This window comes from Canis lupus, chromosome 22 (genome assembly GCF_048164855.1).
Source record: "Canis lupus baileyi chromosome 22, mCanLup2.hap1, whole genome shotgun sequence".
Lineage (NCBI taxonomy): Eukaryota > Metazoa > Chordata > Mammalia > Carnivora > Canidae > Canis > Canis lupus.
The window spans coordinates 8021274-8046761 of NC_132859.1; the positions used below are offsets into that span (position 1 = coordinate 8021274).

The following is a 25488-nucleotide window of genomic DNA, read 5'->3' on the forward strand; positions in this document are numbered from 1 at the left end:
GAGGAACAGAAGAAAGTCTAATGAAGACTAACGGAAACTAATTCCTTGTGAGTGTCTAACTCTGGACAAGGACCACACCACACAGTAGTTCATTGCCAGGCCTCTTTCAAGGTATTTAGACTTCAGGGAACAAATTGATGCCATAGATCTTCCCTTCATATCTAAGATACAGCCACAAAACAGACACAAAACAAAAAACAGCCAATCAAAAGCTATAACTGAAAACACAGAGTTCACCCCAGGTAAAAATGTCAAATCTTTCTTTTAAAACTTCTACAACACTACTATTTTAAAACTATTTCCCTGCTCAGCAGGGAGTCTGCTTCTCCTCCCTCTCCCCTTCTCCCCCACTTTGTGCTCTCCCTCTCTCTCAAGTGAATAAATCTTTAAAAAAATAAAACTTCTCGGGGATCCCTGGGTGGCGCAGCGGTTTGGCGCCTGCCTTTGGCCCAGGGCGCGATCCTGGAGACCTGGGATCGAATCCCACGTCGGGCTCCCGGTGCATGGAGCCTGTTTCTCTCTCTGCCTGTGTCTCTGCCTCTCTCTCTCTGTGTGACTATCATAAGTAAAAAAAAAAAAATTTTTTTAAATAAATAAATAAAATAAAATAAAATAAAATAAAATAAAATAAAATAAAACTTCTCTAACCCTAGCATGCCATATTTTAATCCATGCAAGATTTACATTTTTATATTAAAGCTCAAGTTTTCTTTGGCTCTCTGATTTTTATATACTTGAATATATTTTTAAATGACAGTGGGGGTTGAAAACCTCTAAATACCATTAGCTTAATATTGGAGCATATGTACATGGAATGTAAACACAGAATTTCAACTGACATGTGTTATACCATAAATATCTGATCTCTTATAAATGGCAGAATCCAAGAATATCATAAAACCTACAGATACAGAATTTATGCCTACAAAAACTATTTTTAACATACTTAATTGGTTTTATAGACATTTCACTATAGACAACCATCCCCACTTGATCACCATCAAGTTCTCCTTGTAAACAATAATGAACAGGCTACCGTTTGTGAATTCTGATTCTGGGCAATGGCAAGCCAGCTATGCAAATATAAGACCCATCCATAATGATCTAACAATCTGTTAGAACCATTCTCTCCTTACTGCCCCTGTATCTCACTTCCTGGGCTTGCCTTATATTGTCATAATGGGAAAAAAGCAGGCAGATCCTTAAAACTATTCTTTCTTTGGCAGTGAATAAGCAAATTTGTCAAAACATCTTTTAAATGTAAACTGAGTTTATAATAGCATAGTAATAGAGGAACACCAGTAAGACTATGGTTATCAGGAGTTAATGCAACTCTTTAAAACAACCTTACTAAGCAGAAAGGCTCTTTAGTAAAAGGATGGTTTGACTCCTTAAGCGCAATGAAAGAAAGGCTGCCAGCTCAAAATCATCCGTAAGCAGAGAAATGCAAATTAAAACAAGATAATACTTTTCGCCCATCAGATTGGCAAAGGTTAAAAAGACTGATAATAACCAGTATTGAAAAGGGTGTAGAAAAAAATGGGTATTCTCATGCACTGTTAATGGGAATAAATCAGTACAGCCTTATGGAAAGGTAATTTAGTGTATCTATGAAAATTCCAGATGTTCACACCCACTGACTCATCAATTAAACTTCTCTAAGTCTCTATCCTAGAGAAATAATTTATTTGTGGATAAGAAACAAAAATATCTGTTAATGGGAAATGACTAATAAACTATGCTCTTTCATATTACAGAATGCCATGCAGTGCTTAATAGGTGCAGCTGTGGAAAGATCTCTAAGACATAATGCTAAGTGTGAGGATGTGCAGGGAGTCCAATTACACAGTAACATTGTAGTGAGTATCTGCCATTCACAGTGCCCCCAAATTTTCTGAACCCACTTTCCCCAAACTATGAATCCCATCTTTCCAAAGCAGACTAAAAAAACAAAAATAACAAAATCTATAAACTGTATTAGCCAGCCTCCATAATAGCTAGTATTTCACTAAAGTATGTGGTAGTAACTCCGTGGCCCACAGTCAGAACAATCAAGATGTTAGATTTGTGAAAACAGTCTGGCAAAGAGTATTTCCTTAGCTAGGGAAGCAGCAGAAGCAGAATGTTTTGAAGTAAGATCACAGAGGATCCCTGATGGGAGAAAAGGTGCTATGCTTCGGGGGTCAGTGGCTGCATCAATCCTTTCTCAAGCAATTTCTACAAGGAAGTTCTGTGTTTTGTTCCTGACAATCTGGAAACTGCCTCTCCAGAATATGATACTCTAGACATCTTTATCCCCTCATAAATCCTTTTCTGGTAAATTAGCTAGAATTGATTCCATTATAAAAATTAAGAAACTTTTCATACCTACAAATGGTAATCACTTACGAACTTTTTGAGTTCATGAATTTATGAACTAAAAAGCACCACATATTCAGAAAAAGATCTGAAGGTCTTTAAGGTCACACTGTATTTAATGCTGAAGAGGACAGTGGGATTGACATGTATAGATGAAGAGAGGGTAATGGAAGGCTTTTCCTTTTTCTTCTGTATGTGTCTTTTCTATTTAAATATTTTTGCAGTGAGAAATAGTCCTACAATGCTGGGAATTTTTTTTTATAATTTAAAATCTTCAAAAAATTAAAAACTAGCCTGGGTGGCTCATCAGTTGAGCGTCTATCTTTGGCCCACGGTATGATCCTGGAGTTCCCGGGATCAAGACCCACATCGGGCTCCCTGGAGTCTGCTTCTCTCTCTGCCTATGTCTCTGCCTCTCTCTCTGTCTCTCATGAATAAATAAATAAAATCTTTTAAAAAACTTAAAAACTAATATGTCCCTCCCAAAGGGGACTGCCATCCTAAATGACAATAATAGTTTTATGGTACTTAAATGTGGAATTTTAAGAAAGAAAAACCTGAAAACATTCTGTGGCACATACACACAATTTCAAGTATTTTAACTTATGTAGCATAAAAATCTCATCTTGTAATAGGGAAGGACTTTCTCACCATGATCCCAGATATAGAAGGAAAGCATAGCAATTTTTAACTACGTAAACAAAACTACTGAAACTTTAAACAAAGTTAAAAGATGAAGTATAAGCCAGAAAAATGACATGAAACACATATAATATGGCAAATAATAAATTTTTCCAGTCTATAGAGAATTCTTAGAAATCAGTAAGAATAGACATTTTAATTTAAACATGGGCAGAGAGGGGCACCTGGGTGACTCAGTCAGTTAAGCATCTGCCTATGGCTCAGATCATGATCCCAGGGTCCTGGAACGGAGCCCCTCACTGGGCTCCCTGCTCAGGGGACAGTCTGCTTCCCTCTCTCCTTCTCCTCTCTCCTTCTGCCCCTTCACCCCTCCACTCTTGTAAATACACACTCTCTCAAAAAAAATAAAATAATATTTTAAAAAATAAAAATGGGCAAAGAGCATTAACATGCAATTCACTCTCGCATTCACATGCACATGTTCACACATACACAGGGCAAAAAATCTTAAGACGTTCTCAATTTCAATGACTTTTTTTTTAGATTTTGTTTTATTTATTTGACAGAGAGAAAAGTGTGCACAACCAGGGAGAAATGCAGGCAGAGGGAGAAGCAGGTTCACTCCTGAGCAGGGAGCCCAAAGCGGGGCTTGATCCCAGGAACCCAGGATCATGACCTAAGCTGAAGGCAGATGCTTAACTGACTCAACCACCCAGGCACTGCCATTAGATTTTTTTTTTTAATCATTTAAATAAAATTTGGTAATATCTAGAATTGGGGAGGGTTGGGGGAAAACGTCTCAGACACTATTGGTGGGAATCTAAATTGTCTCAAGCTTTCAAAGGGCAACCTGGAATATACAATAAAATTTTAAACCTGTGTTCCATAAACAAAGCAATTCTACATCTGGAAATGTATCTTATGCAAATAAATAGACAAATACACAAAAATAAAGACATTCACTGTAGCACAGTTTATAATAGCAAGAACTGGACAACCTAAAAATCCACATGAAAATTTAAACAAATAAATATGCAAAAATCCATAATATTTCATGATACTGCAAAACTATCCAGGCATTGCAAATAAAAATATAGATCCCTCTCTAATACTATGAAAAGATGTTCTAGATGGAGAAGTGAAAAGGCCTGGAAACCAAGTAGCATGGCTCTATTTAATATTAAAATATGGATTCATTATATAAGTAAACACTTACATAAATATATGCATACACATACATCTATAAACACACACACTCCCCACACACAGCATATATCTTAGAAAACATGTCTGAAATACATACCAAAATGTTAACAGTGGCTAGTCCAGAATGATACAATCATAGGTTATTTTCATTTTCTTTATATCTTTTGAATAGTCTGAACCTTTTACAAATGTTTATGTAGGGTTTTATGATAATAGTAAGAAATTTTCATTCTTTAAACAAGGAATAAAAATGACCTCACTAAATACTTTGTGCTTTTACCACATATTATTATTACCTGCTTACCTTTAAACCTTCAGCTGGAAGTCTATAACCAAATCTTGCTGGAAGGTCATCAAATGTCTGAGATGCATTTTCAAAATTATACTAAATATAAAATTAAAAACAACCAAGTTACAACCAATTTACACATAACATTAAACAAAATGTTTATTTAAGCTGTCATTTGATTTATTTATTATTTAAGTTGTCACTTCATAATTCTGATCCACTATCACAGCTTAACACAATTAAGTCAACTTTGTAATGCACATCCGCTAAAATAGCAAGGAATATATACCATTTACTACATATACAACTGCTTAGATTCTGATTTCACATAATTATTGTGTGAAATTAAACCACTTTCTGCTTTCTGAGTTCTTCCCTAGAAAGGAATTTTCTAAACACATTATTTTCCAGCAAGAGTTCCCTTTGACTTTCTCTAAAGGGTCTGATTTAATAGAAGAGATATTTCTGGCTCTATCTACAAAAGATGGCTTTTCCCCAGAGAAAGAAGAAGCATCAAATCATTTTTATGAAATTGACTTTTCTATATAATCTGGACATTTTCATCTAGAGCTAAACAATGAAAGGAGTAAATTCAATGAAATACATCCATATAGAGAACTGAAGGCTTTCAAACTCTTAAACTTTCCCCTTCCTTATACAGATTCCTATGCTACAGTATTTATCAGTTCCCTTTTTCCTTTAAAAAAAAAAGCAAGAGTTCTCTGTAATTGTAGAAGATAACAGTAATGATAATTGCAAAATGAGTTTGCTGCATTATTTAAGAATGTTCAATCTGCTATACAGAAAAGAGAAACACGGAAGATAGATGAAACTAAGCAAAGATAGTAAACAAGTAACTTCCGAAACATAGGCAAAGCTTTCATGATGTATTAGAAGTTAAGATAGCTTTTTGCAAACAGTAGGCCAAAGATAGAAAAAAACAGAACACACTGTTTTGAATATAGGTAAGATGGATAGAACAAAGCAAGAGTGTTATGTATAGGTAGCAAAGGATAGTAGGAAAGGATCAAGCAAACTTTAAATATTCACAAAGCATGGATTAGGTCACAAATGCAGATTGAGAGTTTTGTCATCCTTCAATCAAATGCCCACTGGTGATCCACATTCTAAATTCACATGGCATCTGACAGAGACAAATAGAAAAACACTCTGCAGGTTAACAGCAAGTTATAGCTGTGTTCAGATGTAAATATCTTGAGTCTCTTCAATAGAGCAAACAAATTTTGGATCCAAAAACTTTCTGTCAATTCCCCTTATTCACCCTCAATTCAGGTCCTGGTAACCACTCTGTGACCAGAGAAGCTAGTGCAACATTGAGAGAAACTGAACAAACTAATAATTGCCAACCCAGGATTTGGGTGGTATAGTCCTAGCATTTCACTTGAATCTTATCCTGATTGTCTTAACATACCCATGTTTTACCTGTAATTCTCATTCTAGGTTTGTGATTAATTTAATATAATGTGTGATTCGAGCATCTGAATTTGGTCACTAAATCTATCTATTCTGTTATCTCTGGGATAATCAGCCTGGTAGTATAGCTGGAAGCCAACACTGCTTCAGGGTAATTTCCTATTGTAACAATAACTCATACTTACAGAGTGCTCTATGGTTTACAAAGTGCTTTGGAGTCACAAGGGCTTTTTATATCCATTATCACAATGTATCATTTAACCTCTTAATTAAAACATCTTTAATTGATTCAAGTGTTAAATTTGAGAAAGTCATTTAACTCCTCCAAGACAAAGACACTATTGTAAAATAAAGAAACTGATCTAGATCAACATAGATAGACCAAAGGAAAAACACAAATGTCTCCAGGCAGTACCTTTTTAAAAAAAAAAAAAAACTGTACTTTTAAAATCAGGAAATGGAAAATACAACTGTGCTAAGTATTTTTTTTTTATCACTTCCTAGTACTGAGGAGTTTCACTTTTTTGGTTAAAATCTCAGAAATTAAATGTCTATAGCTTGAACAACAATATTTGCAAAACAGTAAGTTTTGTTACTGAGTGAGATCCATTTTGAAATTGCTTCATCTTTCCATTAACAGCAAAATATGGATTGTCTCACACGGCCTGTCACAATAACACTGTTTAAAAATAAAAAATAAAAAAAAATATTCCTATCATGAACAAGACAAACATACATCTTTAACACAAAAGTGCTTTATATTTTTAGTATTGGAGGGTGGGCTGCTGCTCATGAAATTAAAAGAATGTTCGCTGTTAAAATTCTTGAAGTAGAAAATAAAGTTATTCCTCTCTGTAATCCCATCCTCAGTGACTGCCACCTAACAGTTTTAATCCACCTCTTTTGAAAAGGTCTTTTCTTAACCTATTCTTTCCTCCCACAGAAGCTTTAACAGAAGGTTTAATTTATAAAGTAACAAACACTAACAATTATTAAGCATTTATGATATCATGCTAAACACCTGACAATTGTGGTTCCCTTATTTAAACCTTACAAAAGCCCTATAAAGTCTGCCACTATTTTATCATCCTCATTTTACAGAGTGGCCACAAAATGTTGAAAATAACTTGCTCTAGTATATTAGAGGAACCAGGATTCTCACACAGGCAGTCTGGTCCCAGAGCCCTAGCTCTTAACTCACTGTCCCACACTGTCTCTCATACAGTCTCATTTCCTAAGTAAACAGAGACTTAAGAGATATTAAGCTATTTGTCCAAGGTCATGCAACTGCAGGGTGGTAGAAATGGAATTCAACTCACATTCTAACTCTGTTGCAGGAGCTCTTAACAACAATGCTATATAATCCAATCCATTCACACTACTAACCACTGCGTGCTTCTCTCCTACTCTGCCCACTGAACCTCACGACCACCTACCAACCAACAGATTCTCTCTGACAAATCCCTAAAACAGAATCAAAAAGTAGATTGGGAGTAAACCAGAATTGGGTTGACTCTCTTTGAAACTACATTAAGATGGATACAAATTCTCAGCAAGATCATGGCACAGCTCAAAGCTAACTAGCCACTTGTACCCTGTGTACCTCAGAATAGACAACAACCATCTGATTATCTCAAAAGTGTAATGCCTCTGCCAAATCTAAAGTTTCATGTTTCTAGATATAAACCCACATAATTAATAATTTCTCATTTCATTTTGGGTCAAAGAGAGAAATGATGAGATAAGAGATGATGAGGATGAATTGCTAACAGAAACAACAATAATCTAAAGTACCAAGGACTAGATGCTAGTAAAAGAAAATATGAAAGAAATCTCCAAAGAAAAGCTATTAATTGGTTCAAACATTTATTGAATTTCTACTTTAAAAAAAAATGAATTTCTACTGTATAACTCTCACTAGGCACTAGAAACTAAATGTAGTAAGACACAATCCTGCCTTCCGGGTACTCATGGGTCTAGGGGACTTATTGACAAGTCAGCAACACACTATAGTAGCACCTCCATATTCTCTTAGAACTCTAACTAGTTCGACAAATACTATTGCCAGGGAATTAACAAATGGGAGAATTCAACTGCCAAAAACAAAATCATCTGAATTTTATTTTTTCAAAAACAGCATCCTAATACCAGTCCAAAATAGACCAACCTGATGTCCAATTTATTTAAATCTGTATTACTACACATTCAGATTTCAGGATGCTTTCAATTAAAAGGAAGTGCTACCATTTTCTGGTTCTTGACTCACTTCCTTATAATGCTTGTGTTACCACATCTAGTTCCTCTGCCTTGATATTTAGTTCCCCTTTTTACTAGTTACGTGCCTTCACAATCTACTCTCCTCCAGCTATGTCTGCACCATCAACCTTCTACCCTTTAGTGTCAGCATAAAAGCCTCCATTTAAACAACTCCCATACTAACGGTTCCTTCCCTAGATTATATCGACATACATTCCACACATTTAGCGGCCTGAAACATAGAGAACACTGCTCACAAGGACTGACTGTACTTCTATGCCTAATATTTTATTGTGTCTACATTAAAAAGAAAAAAAAAACACCTCAGGAAGTCTCATATACTGCTCGAGGTAGTGGGTAAAGGATGAGGAGAATGATAATTATAATGAAGATAAAAAAGATAAAACATTTACTATGTGTTAGGTACTGTTCTAAGCAGTTTACCTTATTTAATTATCACTACTACATACCAGTTTACAAATAAAGAAACTGAAGCACTTACAGTGGCTAAGTAATTTGATTAGGATCACACAGCTGGTTTTAGAGTAGTTCCTAAAACTTATTTAGCCCATCACATAGCTGAACCATAAAATAACAATCCACTTCAGGTAAAAAGTAAAGAAGCAAGACAGTGTGGTAGATATTACAAAGAACAAAGTTGGGAGGGGAGAATATGGAAGAAATCAAAGGAAAAAGAGGCTCACGGGAATCTTCATTAACTGATCAGTCCATAAATCCTCTACTTCATTTCAAAAGTCACCCCCAAAATATTCCAGGGCTTTGGGGACCAATTTAGAGGAAAATTTGCAGGCCAATGGACTCTTAGTCCTTACAAGTTCTACTTCTACTCCATCTAGACTATTCCAGAAAAATCTAATCAATTAGTTCTCTACTAAAGAGGGTAACAGAGGTTGGTGAGTTTCATAGGGAGTAGAATTGCTAAGATTCAAAAGTTAGGATACAGAAACCAGCCTGGCTCTCCCAAATTCTGCAATGATCCTAGATACCTCCCCAAGTACCACAGCATACAGAAACATGACTGAGGACTACATGAAGCTTTGGTCAGCAACAATTCTGGCCCTTCTGTTTCTAGGATGACCTAATGTCATTAAGCAAATCACTTATACCCAGAAATTAAAAATTATAAATCTTTAGCATAATACCTAGAGTAGAGATATACATACATACACACACAGTTAATTCTTCTTTTTCTGGCTTCACAGAAATCAGAAACAAAATATGTACACTTCTCAGCATAGAGGACAGTAAGACAACCTAGAAAGAACTACTAAGATTTTGAGGAGCAATGTTCTGTAAAAACTTTTCTCAAAGACAAGATTATTATGCTTCCCTTCTTATTAACGTTAATCTGAGCTTGAAATTTTCTATAAGAAAAAAAAAATTTTCTATAAGCATCTTGTATAATTTTTCAAAATATCACTATCAAAGTCATTAGAGCTACACTAATTTACAAGAAAAACAGTAAGATTCTACACAAATACACAGCATGTAGATACTCGTGTGCATGAGCACTCATGAAAGCGCATATACACTCTCAAAAGCAACAACATTAATCAGGTACTTATTGTATGTCAGATCTTATGTTAGATATTAAGCAATAAAAAGATGAGTACGGTCCTCTATAGGTAAATGTCTTATCACTTAGGGCTTTTTAAAAGCTTTTCTCTGAAGTATACTTTTTAGACATGAATAAATTTTATTATACTTACTGCTAAAATGTCTGCTTCTACAGGTAGTAGGTTTAAGAATGCAAAGAGCTGGACAGTCAAGATGGTATAGACTTGTGTGGCCGATAGCATGAGCATTCCTATGGAGAGCAGCATTTCGCTGTAAAATCACCTGGAAGGCAAGCAAGTAAGTAACAATGAGTTCTGGTGCTTTGCCCCTGAAAACAAGTCATTTCATATATTAATTCTCGATGTCCAAAAATCCCTTAAATACAAACGTGTTAACATTAAAATTAAACATATTTCAAAAGCATAAGAATTTACACAGGTTTGGACATTTAGGTAAACATCCAGTTAGTCAACAACTACATAACTCATGGTGACTAAGCTCTGTATTTTAACCACAAAACAAATATCCTCCCACAGTTCTCAGTGTGTAGTACAGCTTGTCTACTAACTCAGTTGTGAAGGGAAATAGATTTCAATTAAAATAATAACTAAAAAACACTTTACAATTTTTACAATCTTAAAGAATTTTTATACATCTTTTATATATAAAATAGAACTTAAAATTTTACAGGTAAATCTACTTTTTATTTATTCTTGCATATTGTACCTACCTTAGAGAAAGTAAAAAAAAAAAGTAGCCATGTATTATAAGGTAACATGTTTTGCCCTTTCCCTCTTAACAATATATACCACCTTCCTTCTCTCCATCCTAATGGCAATAGTGCAGCTACCTTTTCCAACTTCATCCAATTTTCTACACTAGTCCTTATCTATCTTGCAACAAGAAGATATCATTAAGAACTAAACAATAGTCCTTGTTTAGGACTAAATTTTCTTGGTAGGCCTCACCATTGGTATAACGTACTCTTTTAAAGATGAGAACAAAGTTTGCAACAACAAGGGCCTTTATAATGAATTATTTCATTAAATGCCACCAACTCAAGTAATACCAATTTTGATGATTACCATTGATAAAGCTCTGTATTTGGAGACTATCATAGAGACTCAGACTATGACCGACTGACACACTGAAAGAGAAATACCTCTGAACAATTTTTGAACTACCTTCTTACAAAGCCATTAGACCAAAGAATAAATAAATCTGAAAACCCATCAAATTTATACAATAGCTCTATGCCACAGAGACAGAAAGTAGATGGGGGCGGGGCGGGGGGGAGGGAAGGCTGCAGTAGGAGTCAAGGGAGGGGTAAGCACCTAAGAATAGGGAATGACTGCCCATGGTTATGGGGTTTCTTTTTGAGGTGATAAAATTTAGATTGTGGTAATGGTCGCACAAGTCTATAAAAATATTAAAAATCACCGCTGTTCACTTTAAATGGGTAAATCTTATGATGTGTGAATTACCTGTTGATAAAACTTTTTTAAAAAGTACATATTTGTTTATATTAGTTTCTTAGGTAAAATATATAATATACTCTGCACAGGAAAGAGTTAACGTGGCAGGCCTGAGCCTAGATCTTTAGAAAGACCTCCTTACAGGGTTGGCCTTTCACAGTCATCTGGGAACTTAGGTTTCAGGAGGGTTCCTTCCCATCATTCCCTGATAAGAACAGCTCATTGTGTCCAAACTTTCCAATGTGGTTATACTGAAAACATATTTTCTTTCTGGGAATCTGAAATTTTGAACATGCTAGGCAGAGGGTGCCTAGAGGAACAGTCCCCAGTAGAAGAAACCCTGGGCACTGAGCTTCCCTGTAGTCACTTCACATGTGTTGTCATAACTCAGTGCTGAGGAATTAAGCACATCCTGTGTGACTCCATTGAGAGAAGACTGTTAAAAGATTATATCTGGTCTTCTCTGGACTTTATCCCATGTGCCTTTTTCCTTTTGCTAATTTTGCTTTGTATCCTTTCACTGCAAATAATCATAGCTATGAGTACAACCAGATGCTGAGTCCTGAAAGTCCTTCTAGGAAATCACTGAACCTGCAGGTAGTCTTGGAGATTCCCAGCACAACCACACTAGATAATTTCTGGCCAGAAATCATACCGTAAAAATATGCAAATCCTTATAAAATAAGGTATAGTCACTACTAAACCTTGTTAGAAAGAATATGCAGTATGTTGACTACTAACCTGAGAAACTTAATCTGAGTAAAAACTATGACTTTCTTTGTAAAGTTCTGGAATTCCCAGCCAACTCTGGTGTAAGGAGAGGGAAAATAACTCTAAAGGTGTAATAACCACAACTATTACTGATCACTAAGAGCCAGGCATTTCTCTAAGCATGTTATCGAGTTAAACTCATCTAAGCCTAACAACTCCCTTTTCATAGATGGGGAAAACTTAGGTATTGGTAAGTAACTTACTCAAGGCCAAACAATGAATAATGGCAGAGCTGGGGTTCAAACTCAGGCAGCTTCCAAAACCTACACTCTAAAGGCCAACTGACAATAACATCAATAATCAGGTTGATGTTCAAAAGGTAATGACCCTATGCTTATCAAGAGCTTCAAACCAATACTCATGGCACACCAGCTGCTGGATTCTTTCCGTTTACTCTGGATAGGGAGGAGGAAGAGGAAGAAAGGGGGAGGGGGACTGCATATATGTGTATTTAACAATATGCAGTAAATTTGTTTATACTTATTTTTTCTTTTATTGCCTTTTTAAAAATAATATTCTGGAGTTTCTATCGTCTATTTACAAAATAGTTCTTGTTCATTGTAAAAATTATACAAAAAATTAAAATCATTCATAATCACCAAATTAAGGAATAACTAGTATTTGTATTTTGATGTATAATCTTCCATTCTTTTAGTTATATGAACATTCAAATATATATGTAACAAAATTGAGGATATGCTATATATACACATGTTTTGTTAACTGTATTATTTTCACTTCATATATTGTGAATATTTTCCTAATTCATTAACTATATCTGAAAAAACTGAAAATTTCAACCTTGTACCTACATCTCCTTGAGAACCATTGCAGACAGGTCAAGGAGGCCCTCTGGGGCTTTCATACCCTTTAAGCATTTTTTTTTATTTTAATTTTAATTTTTTTATTTTTTTTAAGATTTTATTTATTTATTCATGAGACACACAGAGAAAGAGAGAGAGAGAGAGAGAGGCAGAGACGCAGGCAGAGGGAGAAGCAGGTTCCACACAGGGAGCCCAATGTGGGACTCGATCCCGGGTCTCCAGGATCACACCCTGGGCCGAAAGCAGGTGCTACATCGCTGAGCCATCCAGGGATCCCTGCATTTTTTTTTAAAGGTATTTCATACATTGGGTTTCCACGCACGACTTTGTTTATATAAAAATAAAAACTACTGGTTTAAAACATAATGTACAATGACCACATGCCATTCCATCTGAATGTGCTATAATAGATTTCATGGAACCTGTATTAGTGGAAATTTTTATCATTATAAACTCTGCAATAAATACCCTTGTTCTTAAACCTTATTAGGCACACTCTTAGTTTTTTTAAAGTCATAGAAGTGAGTGGTAGTATAATAACTGGCAAGAAATAGGAAATCTAGTATTTGACAGACCTAGGTTTATGTCGTAGTACAGACACATACTTACAGTATTGAGACAAAATGATTAAGTTACTTCATTGTAAAAGCAGATTATTTAGGATTTAAAAAGACAACTCTGGAATAAATACAAAAGTGCATATAAGGACTTAACAGCAGTGAAACATAGGAGGAAGAGAGTTTGGGTGGTGCTGCAAATAAGCAAAAGAGGAAATACTGAAGAACTAGTTAGTGGAATGAGTACAATTTGGGAATTTTTTTCACTTAACATTTGTGAAATATTCCGGTGGACATATAAACATATAATGATAAATAGAAGTCAGGAGCTCTACCCAAAACAGTGAGATTTAGGAATCAACAAATAGGTGCTAACTAAAGTGATTTTATTTTTTTATTTTTTTAAGATTTATTTATTTATGACAGACACAGAGAGAGAGAGACAGAGAGAGAGAGAGAGAGAAGCAGAGACACAGGAGGAAGGAGAAGCAGGCTCCATGCCGGGAGCCCGAGGCGGGACTAGATCCTGGGACTCGAGGATCACGCCCCAGGCCAAAGGCAGGCGCTAAACCACTGAGCCACCCAGGGATCCCCTAAAGTGATTTTAATATAAAAGTGAAAATTAAAAAAAAGAAGAGGGCTAAAGAAAACTCTGCAGAATACCTAAATTTAAGGGTCAAAAGAAAAGGAAAATAAAGAGATTGATTTCACAGAAGTCAAAAAAGAAAATAATTTTGAAATCAATGTGGGGGGAAGGCAGGCAGTTAGTCAACAGAAGTAAATGATAAAGAAGTGGCAAAAAGTCTAAAATCTTCAGAATCTGCCCAACCTAAACAATTTATTCCCTAGTAGTATCCTTGGTCTGATCAACTCAGGATTTCTAAGAATGCACCCAACTGTCACCAGCTCTGTATCTTCATTTACTAATCATTTACTGAAAGTGTTAATGTCAACCAGAACCCCTAACTGGTATGCAGGGTGGGAATGTACCTTTCTTCCCCATTACAATTCTTATCAGCCTCTTATCTTTGAATGTATTCTACTACTGCAGCTTCTGTAACAGAATTAAATAAAGTATTGCTTGTTGTGACTTTTATCACCCCCAAAGAGAATACATTCTATTGAGGACATTTCTTTACAACCATGTTTAGAAAGAGCACACAGAAAAGCCTTCTAATAAAATTGAAGCCATCCTGAATAAAGTTCATATTCCTTTCCTTTTGTTTTTTCCTTTTTTATTTCCCCCAAGTTTTTATTTAAATTCCAGCTAGTGGAGCGCCAGGGTGGCTCAGCTGGTTAAGTATCCAGTTCTTGATTTCGGCTCAGATCATGATCTCAGAGTTGTGAGACTGAGCCTGGCATCAGCATGGAGTCTGCTTATCCCTCTCCTCCCCCTGCCCTGCCCCTTGAACGAGCTCTCTCTCTCAATAAATAAATAAATAAATATTTTTTTTAAATGTAAATTCCAACTAGTTAACATAGAGTGCACTGTAAGTTTCAGATGTAGAATTTAGTGATTGATCATTTACATATAACACCCAGTGCTCATCACAATCATATTCCTTTCCAATCCAAACTGTCTTTTGAGTATTGGCTTTTCAAGCAACAAGCAGATGAACTTGGGTTTTTTTGTAACAAAATCTTGCTAGTTACAAATATCTACCTCTTTTCCTCTATCCTGCCCTCTCTGCCTTTCGCTAGCTTCCCTCTTTCTCTCTTTCCTCCTCCTCTCCCTCTCTCTCTCCATAATTACCAAAAACAGACCATGACTCTAATACTCATTCTAAATATTCCTAAAATCAGAATGAGGCTACATTTCTTCAAAGGAAGTATATAGTAGAAAATATGCTAGAAATCCTTGAGAACTACCAAGCAAGTTTCTTAGAGGTATAGCCATCATCACAATATCTGATCATGTTTAATTGTGCCTACTAGTTGACAGAACTTCACCCATATATAGACATTTACTCTGAAATTAGCTTCCCGTCTTTAGACAACTGTCAATTTTCTAATTGGCAAATTCTCATTTTACTTTCTGATTAGTTTATATTACCTAAGATACATTCTTGCCCCCACCTCAAGAAAACTCTATATAGTAGTCAATATACCATATATCTTTATGCCAGAACCATACTGTTTTGATCATTGTAGCTTTGTAGTAGGTTTGAAATCAGGAAGTTTGAGACCTCTTTGTTCTTTGTCTATTGGCTAGCTGAGTTCCCTTGAAATTCCATGTGAATTAAAAAAGAAAGAAAGAAAAGAAAGAAAAGAAAGAAAAAAGAAAGAAAGAAAGAAAGAAAGAAAGAAAGAAAGAAAGAGAAAGAAAAGAAAAGAAAAGAAAAGAAAGAAAGAAAGAAAGAAAGAAAGAAAGAAAGAAAGAAAGAAAGAAAGAAAGAAAGAAAGAAAGAAAGAAAGAAAGAAAGAAAGAAAGAAAGAAAATTCCATGTGAATTTTAGGATACATTTTTCTATTTCAGTTAAAAAAAATGGCATTGGGATTTTGATAGGGATTACACTAAATCCACACATTGCTTTGGACAGTACCGACATGTTAAAAATATTGCATCTGTCAATTCATGAATATGGGATGTCTATCCATTTATCTGTGTCTAATTTCAGCAATGTTTTGTAGTTTTCAATGTACAAGTCTTTTGCAACCTTGGTTAACATTTCTAAGTATTTTATTATTTTTGATGCTATTATAAATAGAATTGCTTCAATTATTTCCTTTGATGATTTTTTCACTGATTTTTGCATATTGTTTGCATATCCCACAACTTTGCTGATTTATTAGTTTTAATAGTTTTTCTAGAATCTTTATAGTTAACATGATCGTACATATATAAAATCAGAAACAGAGATAATTTCACCTTTTCCTTTCTAATTTGGATGACTTTTATTTCTCTTTCTTGCCTAATTGCTCTGGTTAGGACTTCTAGCACTATATAGAATAGAAGTGGTGAAAGCAGGCATCCTTGCCTTGTTCCTGATCTTAAAAACAAAGCTTTCACAGTCTTTTACCACTGAGTATATCAAGTGTGAGTTTTTCATATACAGCCTTTACTATGTTAAAATAATTGCCTTCTATTCTTAATTATCATGAATGTTATCAATTGCTTTTTTCTTTTTTTTTAAGATTTTATTTATTTATTCATGAGAAACGGGGGAGGGGGGGGCAGAGGCTGCCCTCAATTGCTTTTTTCATTAAGATAAGCATGCATTTTTTTTCTTTATGCGGTTAATATGGTATATTACTCTGATTACTTTTCATATGCCAAACCATCTTTGCATTCTAGGAGTAAGTCCCACTTTGTCATGGTGCTGTTGAATTTGGTCTGCTAGGATTAAGGATTTCTGCATCAATACTCATAAGAAATACTGGTCTGTAGTTTTCTTGTAGTATCTTTGTCTGGCTTTGGTTTCAGAATAATGCTGGTCTTACATAATGAGTTACAAAGTATTCCCTCCTCTTCAACTTTTTGGAAGAGTTTAAGAAGGACTGGTATAATTCTTTTTAAAAATATCTGGTAGGGGCCCTGGGTGGCTCAATGGCTGAACATCTGCCTTTGGCTCAGGTCATGATCCTAGCATCTTGGGATCAAATCCCACATCAGGCTCTCCAGGGGAAGCCTGCTTCTTCCTCTGCCTGTGTCTCTGCTTCTCTTTCTGTGTCTCTCATGAATAAATAAAATCTTTAAAAAAATAAAAAATAAAAATATTTGGTAGACTTCACCAGTGAAGCCATCTGGTCCTGAGCTTTTCTTGTTTGGACACTGATTCAATCTAGTCATAAAATCTATTCATATTTTCTATTTCTTCATGACTCAATCTTGGAAGGTGGTATATTCAACTACATTATCCAAGTTTTTGTTCTATAATTGTTCACAGTATTCTTTTATAATCCTTTCTATTTCTATAAAATTGGTAGTTCGGTTTCCTCTTTCATGTTTGATTTTAGTTAAGCCTTTTTTTCCCCTTAAATCTAGCTAAAGGGGGTGTCTGGGTGGCTCAGTCAGTTAAGTCTCTGCCTTTGGCTCAGGTCATGATCCCAGAGTTCTGGAATCAAGCCCCACATGGGGCTCCCTGCTCAATGGGGAGCCTGCTCCTCCCTCTCCTCTGCTCCTCCCCCTTGCTCCTGCTCTTTCTCTGTCAAATAAAATCTTTTAAAAAATAAATTTATAAATAAATAAATAAATAAATAAATAAATCTAGCTCAAGGCTATTATTAATTTTGTTGATCTTTTCAAAGAACCAATCCTTGATTTTGTTACTATTCTCTTAGCCTTGTTTTTCAGAAGTTGAGCACCCTAGCTAGCATATGCTAATTATGGCTGAAGAGCACAGATGCCAGTTACTCATCTAATGCTGGTCTGGGATTTGCAAAATTTAAAAACTTCCCCAAGCATCACAGTAAATCCTACCCTCACATTACATCTATGACAATACCATACAATTCATCTACACAAAATTACATTCTAAACCTTCATTTTACAAATGAGGATGCATTTAATAAGTGTTAAAGACCAACTTTCCAAACAACCTTGAATTCTGAGGATTACTCACATCCTAAAATCAACTAGTTCAGTGCCAAATGACACTCCTGAAACAGCTAATCATCTTCATTGGAAAACCTCTGAAAAGCTTACATTCTATTGGTTCTCAAGTTACATTTGTGAACATCATCAGCATTCCAAAAACGGACCAAAAACTCTACTGCTAAAATAATGGTAATATTTTCCTAATTTGCAAAAAAACTTAATGGATACTAATTTCAATTTGCTTTTCTCCTAAATGTATGCATCAAAAGAATATATGTTATAGCAAGTGCTGACAGAAAAATATAAGTGAACTGTTAGGTAACTCCTTCATTGTAAAATTTATAATAGCCAAATCACGTTTCATAAAATAGAACAACAAATGTGTTAATGATCATATATGTATATCATATTTACATGGTACTGTAATGTTTCCTCCAAAATTATATAATTACTTGTTGTATGAATTGAGAACATCAATAATTTCATAGTGTTCCTTAAAAAGCATCATGACTTCTAAGAGTTTTACAACTGGGAACTAGTAAGATACTAAATTCCCATAAAGCATGGTTTTTTAAAGAAATGGTTGAGAGGCTGACATAGCAAAGTGTTACCAAAGGAAAAAAAACAAAGCTTAACTTTTTAAGCAAAAATATGGTGCCTAATAGTTCTTTGTGAGGAAACTGAAGGTTGCCAGCTAACTTCTCTAATGTGAAGCCATTCAAACTAAAAAGTGAGCTTCATCTAAAATTTTTAACTATTACCATCAACCAAAGCAAAATTTTTTCAGATTCTGTGACAATGGTTTATAATTTGATTTTCCCACAAATGAAACAAAATCTACAAATTTTTCATTTCAAAAGGTTAGCAAATAGCAAAACATCCAACCTTTCCTACCTCAGGGTCTTATACAAACTATTTCCAATACTTAGTATGTAGTCACATTGACTTTTTTCCCCCATTGAAACAATATTTTACCATTTCCTTCAAATATCAACTGTATGAGCATCAGGGTTGTATTTCTACTGTTAAGTGAAAGAATTCATGTCCTGTTCTTCCACAACATATACCCTTCTCTTGTGTATGCAGAAATAAACAATGAATTCTCCTTTTTGATACTAAACATTTTGACCATTAGGCATTAAAAATAGAAATAATCGATTGTGGTATGTACACAGAATGCAATTCTCTACACCAAAGAAAATGAACAGCTATAGAACATAGATGAATTTCACAACAATAACTCTAAGCAAAAGAAGCCACAAAGAATGCAAACATTTTAAGTCCATTCATATGAAGCTCTTTAAAAGACAAAACAGATGACATCATGCAGAGATTCACATTTAAGAAGTAAAAACGGACGCCTGGGTGGCTCAGCTGGTTAAGCATCTGCCTTCAGCTCAGGTCATGATCCAAGTCCTGGGATCGAGTCCTGAGATCAAGCCCTGCATGGGGCTCTCTGCTCAGGGGGAAGTCTGCTTCTCGCATTGCCCCTCACCTCACTTGTGCTCTCGTGTTCTCCATGCTCTCTTGCTCTTTCTCTCTCTCTCACTCTAATAAATAAAATCTTAAAAAAAAAAAAAAAAAGAAGTAAAAACAAAGAAAAATGAGGATGTTATCATAAAAATTAGACAATGGGTACCTCCCTCCAGGGTAAAAAAGGGGAGTGTGATCAGGAAAAAGGTGCTTCTAGGATGCCACCAGTATTCCCATATTTCAACCTGTGGTGAGATGGGAGTTTGCATTATCATTATTCCTCAAAACCATACAGAAATATTTAATGCATTCAACTGTGTCTATAATATCTAACCATTTTTAAAAGGAAGAAAATGAGAATAAAGCAGCCTGCCATTTAAAACAAGACTTTTGGGGGGCACCCAAATGGCTCAGTCAGTTAAGTATCTGCCTTCAGATCAGGTCATGATCCCAGCATCCTGGGATCCAGTCCCTCATTAGGCTTCTTGCTCAGCAGGGAGTCTGCTTCTCCCTCTCTCTCTCCCTCTGCCACTCTCCTTGCTCATTCTCTCTCCCTCAAATAATCTTAAAAATAAAGAAAACAAGTTTTGTTTGTTTTTCTGGCTACATGGAAATGTTATAAAAGCTGGCAAGTAGTTGCTTACCAAGATAACACTCACACTAAGCAAGTCAACAAATAAGCAACTGTTAAAATCTAGACTCAGTCAACCTGAGTTAACAGCTTCTTCAGTGGACATGAGATGGTATCTGGTATTGTGTATTACTCATATTATTATTTTTTTTTGTATTACTCATATTATTAACATGTACTCCAGCTGCTTATCACCAATAAAAGTTTGGAAAATACACTTTAGTCCAGTACAACACTTATCACTGGGGGCCTGTGATAAAATTTTTAAACAATGTTTCCCAGTGAATCCTTAGACCAAGCCAAATTTGGAAAACACTGTTCTCAACCATACGTTGACAAATCGCATATCAAGTCATTATTCATAAACTTCAAGTCAGGGAGGTGTGGAGTAGAGGGTGCAAATTAGAGGAAGAAAAAAATAAACAAACAGGAATGCTAACAAAAATATACTTCATAATTCTCTCAAATATCACAGTTGTCACCAGTGCCATCGGTTGCCAACCAGCCATAAGCCACCCAGGAAACAAGAAAAAGACAACTGACAATTAAATTGCTTTCATGGATATCAGAATCCTAAGCATCATTTAAGTAAAAATGGTAAACAGTTTTCTAGGTTTTCAAAAATAGCATGCTAAGTATACTTCAAAGTATCAATCTCCTGAACCAGAATATTTTTTTAGAATGCTTCATACAAAAGTCCCCACCATCACTACAGATACATCAGTAGAGAACTTAATTTTAAGCCAGGTACTCTGTTGAGTATCTGACAGGACTTTTTTCCCAACCAATCCTCAGAACAACTTTCTCAAGTAAAATGAAAAAGAAAAAAAAATGTATGGAAAAATATTAATTTGTGCTATCATTCCAGTTTCTCTATTTCAGGGGACTTGCTTTCTATACGTATAGTAACTGCCTGAATAAATGAACCAATTTCCGTACCCATTATCTCAGCCTCTAGTCCTCCCGCTAATTTATGCAGAATTTCTGAACAAAAAGCTGAGCATGCTCAACGACCCATACAATTTGAATGGTAAGCATGAAATCTGGCCAACTATGTTAATTGTGGAGGAGCATGGGACACCAGATCAAGTTATACCATTGCCCCTGGTAACTGTTTGTTTTTTTTTTTTTTAAGATTTTATTTATTTATTCATGACAGACTCAGAGAGAGAAGCAGAGACACAGGCAGAGGAAGAAGCAGGCTCCCTGCAGGGAGCTGGATGTGGGACTCAATCCCAGAATTCCAGGATCACGCCCTGGGCCGAAGGCAGGTGCTCAACCGCTGAGCCACCCAGGCGTCCCATAACTGCTTCTTTAAAATATCACTCCAGGGGTGCCTGCGTGGCTCAGTCAGTTGAGCGCCTGAACTCTTGATCTCTGCTCAGATCTTGATCTCAGCTCAGGTCTTGAATTTAGGGCTGTGAGTTTAAGCCCCACTTTGGGCTCCACGCTAGGTGTGGAACCAACTTAAAAAAAATAATAAAATAAGAATAAATAAAATATCACCCAACCTCTATTCCTGGCTTTCTTTTCTATACACCACACTCTCTCCCTTGGCAAATGCCTGCAACCTGCCTTTGGTTACCCACCATGCTTCACTTCTTGGTCTCATCCATGTTTTTTTAAATTTCTCATAATACTCAGTACTTTCAATATATTATAATTTCCTTAAATGTTACGTTTATGGTTTAGTGTCCATCTTTGCTGCAAGAATATAAACTTCTCCAAAACAGGAATCTTTAATTTACAATGTATCACAAAATTCTAAACAGTGCATGGCATGTATTATGTGCTTAATATTTGTAAAAGGAATGTACACATGACCTCTCTTGGTATAATCTTCTACAGAGCCTCTGAATGTGGCCACCCCTTAATTATGATAAAAAAAAAAAAAGTTAAGACCTTACACTATAAGTATTTTATGTGTACATTAAAAAAATGATTAAATATTATAAAAGAAAACAATTTGTTAATATATATAAACTCTGAGTGGTAGGACTCTATATAGTTTTTATTTTCTTTATATTTATCAGTAGGTTTTAAAATAAAAAAAATAAAACTTCTCTTAAAAAGTCTATTTCAGGGCAGCCTGGGTGGCTCAGCGGTTTAGCGCCGCCTTCAGCCCAGGGCATGATCCTGGAGACCCTGGATCGAGTCCCACGTCGGGCTCTCTGCATGGAGCCTGCTTCTCCCTCTGACTCACTCTCTCTCCTCTCTGTGTATTCTCATGAATAAATAAATAAAATCTTTAAAAAGTCTATTTCATTTATATAATGTATACCAAACAAAAGCCTAGAAGAAAATACACAGAAATCTTAACCAAAATCGATTCCATTTGTTCAAGTTTTCTAAGTGAACAATACTTTAGTACCAAAAAAAAAGTTAATGAGCAAGAAATAAGGTCTTAGAATTCACAAGTCTATTCACAATTTAAAAATGAAATGTTTTCTTCTGAAGTAAAATGTGCAATCAAAAAAGTGTGAAAAAAGGGCATATCTTGAGCTGAGAATTAAGAAATCCAAGCTGTCGTTTTTTTCTCCATAAAGCATTCAAAAGTTTGCATCCCACACCAGAGTCCTTTTAGATATTATTGCTATAAAGGTCAAAAGGAGCAATCATTTGGGCTCCGAGGAATGTACATCAGTTGACAATAACTCACTATGAACCTACAAGCAATAGCCTGATGAACTGTGATGCCATGGATTGCTAGCACTCCACTTCCACTGGCAAGGAGCTCAGAACTGTGTTCATGATGAAAAACATGACCAAACCAATACCAAAACTTCACATTTTGAGATCTAGCTCCTAGAACCACTCCAGGGATCAACTCTGTATTAACAGTGTTCAATTACAGGACAGAAACTATTAAGTAAATTAAACAGAAGAAAATGTTTGACAGAAATAACTAGTAAACTATGATGGAATAACTATTAAGATGGAACAAGGGGTGGCAAGGAGCAGGAGAGAAGGATTCTACATTTTATATAGGTACAGTTTATAGCATGTCAATTATAATAAAGAAGTTTTAAAATTTTTAAAGTAATTATTAAACCATTATGGGAAATATTTTTTCCCCTTCCCCCCTTCCCCTTTTTTTCCCTTCTCCTTTTTTCCCCTTGGTCCCCTCCCCAAGGCTGGGGTTTCTCACTGGAGAAGGTACGGCTGCAGCACACTAGAAAGAATTTCACCAGGCTATCTAAACCAAAGTTGATCCAATGTTGCCAGGCAAGGAGGAAGCAATGGTCTGGAGTGCAGGCAAGCCGAGGCTGGTGGGCAGGTACTCCAGACACTGCTGTGGGCACGAGGCCTGGAATGCACAGTATCCATATCAAGAGAACAGCTATACAATTCCCTGAGGTAGACAAGCCAAAACTGGTGGGCCCATATGCACAGGTAGTCAAGGCACTGAAGGCATTGAGACCTAAGTGCAAGATATCAACCTTAGAAAGGCAGAGGCACAGTAGTCCCAGTTCTGAACTGGGGCTGCAATATCACTGAGGGCCTCTGTATTTTGGACACATGGCTGAGGCAATCACCAGATGTCCTCAACCACATGGGCTGCTGACGGATCATGCAACAACAAGAAAAGGAAAACACAGGTCACAGGAACCAGGAAGAAAAAAACCCTTTCTCTAAGTTCCCTCTAGCACTCTGTCCCCTCTAACAGCCTGTCCCCTTCAGGGCCTGACAAAGCCTAACATCATGCTCTTTGTAAATGAGAACTGCTGGAGTCCTGTCCTTTATTGTGTATCAGGTATTGATGGGTGAGTATGAAGCAGAAAGAAAATAAATTGACATGGTTAGCTTTCTGTTCATGACAGTATTTAAATAAAGCAGTGTTTCTCTCATTTAACAGGGGAAAAAATAAAATAAATATATGGCCATTAGTATGTTATTAAGGCACAGAATCTAAAAGAGCACTCACAGTCTCTTTGAAGTATCATTTATTTCTTAAAGCCACACAAAGTTCATATTCTATTCTAGGCTATTATGCATGTATGTTTTAAAATAAAAATGTTTTCAATTACACAACAATTGATTGTTATTTTTATCAACTTCTAGAGGCTGCCCCATTCTCTGATGTGGGCCCCTCTCTCCACCTCCAAAGTCAGATGATATCTTTCACATCACATTATTCTGAACTCCTCTTCTGCTTCCTTCTTCTAAATACGCTACATGGATAATCCAGGATAATCTTTCTCCTCCAAAGTCCTTAGTCCTCTGCAAAGTTCCTTTTATCACAGAAGATAATATACTCACAGGTGCCAGGTATTAGGATGTAGACATCTTTGGGGTCACTGTTCTGTCTAAAATAGTAATTATTGGGACGTCTGGGTGGCTTAGCAGTTGAGTGTCTGCCTTTGGCTCAGGATCCCAGAGTTCCCAGATCAAGTCCCACATTGGGCTCCCTACATGGAGCCTGCTTCTCCCTCTGCCTAGATCTCTGCCTCTCTCTCTGTGGCTCTCTCATGAATAAATAAATAAAATCTTAAAAAAAATAAATAGTAGTTATTCTTTTTCTCATCAAATTTTCAACCTATTCATTTATATTAGTATGGAATCATGGACTGCTATTTTATTCAATGGGCTATAAACCATTATAGTAATTATTTGATGCCTAATTATCCCCAACTTGGCTCAAAATGGCTTATGTCTTTTTGATAGCTCTCCATCATTCTTGAGCCCTTCTTTGCTTCCTGACAAGATTTTCCAGTCTCATCTTACAGTTTTCCCACCTATACCCTAAAACCATCAATTTCTTCAAGGAGAATATCTTTGTTTTTTAAGAATCTTACACTAAAGTATTTGGTGGGTATAGGGCATCACATGAACAACTTACTCTCAAATGATTAAGAAAATAAAAAGATTTCTATACTATTCTTACAACTTTTCTGCATGTTCAATCTGTTTGGGATTCTCTCTCCCTCTTCCTCTGCTTCTCCTGCTCATGCTCAGCTCACTATCTCTTTCTAAAAATAAACAAATCTCTTAAAAAAAAAATCACTGTGGTTTCTCTCAGAAACCCTGACAAATTGATTTAGCTTTTAAAGTGTAATTGCAAAGACTTTTAAGGAAAGTTGTAATATAGGGATCAAAGTTCTAATCCTGGTTCCACCGTTTACTAACTTAATACCCTTGTAATTAGCTTCTATTCTTTATACATTATTCATTACATTACTATCTAATAAAATAGGGGTTTTTTTTCTAATGTTAAAAATGCTCACTGGAAAGTATAAAGAAAATATTGAGCGGCGCCTGGGTGGCTCAGTCAATTAAGCATTATACTCCTGATCTCAGCTCAAGTCTTGATCTTGGGTTTTGAGTTCAAGCCCCATATTGGGCTCCATGCTGGGCATGGAGCCTACTTAAAAAAAAGAAAATATTGATTACCCATAACGTTAACATTCACAGATAACATTAGTGTTTGTCCTCATGTGTTAGTTATCACAGTTCGTT

The 25488-nt window shown here is 35.7% G+C and overlaps 1 protein-coding gene across 12 annotated transcripts in view; it reads right to left on the bottom strand.

Annotated features, from left to right (window-relative positions):
- Positions 1-25488, bottom strand: part of RNF13 (ring finger protein 13) — a 201251-nt gene that overhangs the window by 118061 nt on the left and 57702 nt on the right. For 6 of the 12 annotated variants that reach the window (XR_012014739.1, XM_072792302.1, XM_072792301.1 and 3 more), the window contains 3 exons: positions 9916-10045; positions 4511-4591; positions 443-556 (listed from right to left, as the gene is read on the bottom strand). Coding sequence is in view for 8 of the 12 variants with exons in the window: in XM_072792302.1 (XP_072648403.1) it covers positions 443-556; positions 4511-4591; positions 9916-10029 (309 nt within the window). In the remaining 4 variants the exon portion in view is untranslated. The remainder of the gene's footprint in view (positions 1-442; positions 557-4510; positions 4592-9915; positions 10046-25488) is intronic. The other 6 variants (XM_072792309.1, XM_072792305.1, XM_072792303.1 and 3 more) reach the window with 1 other exon arrangement.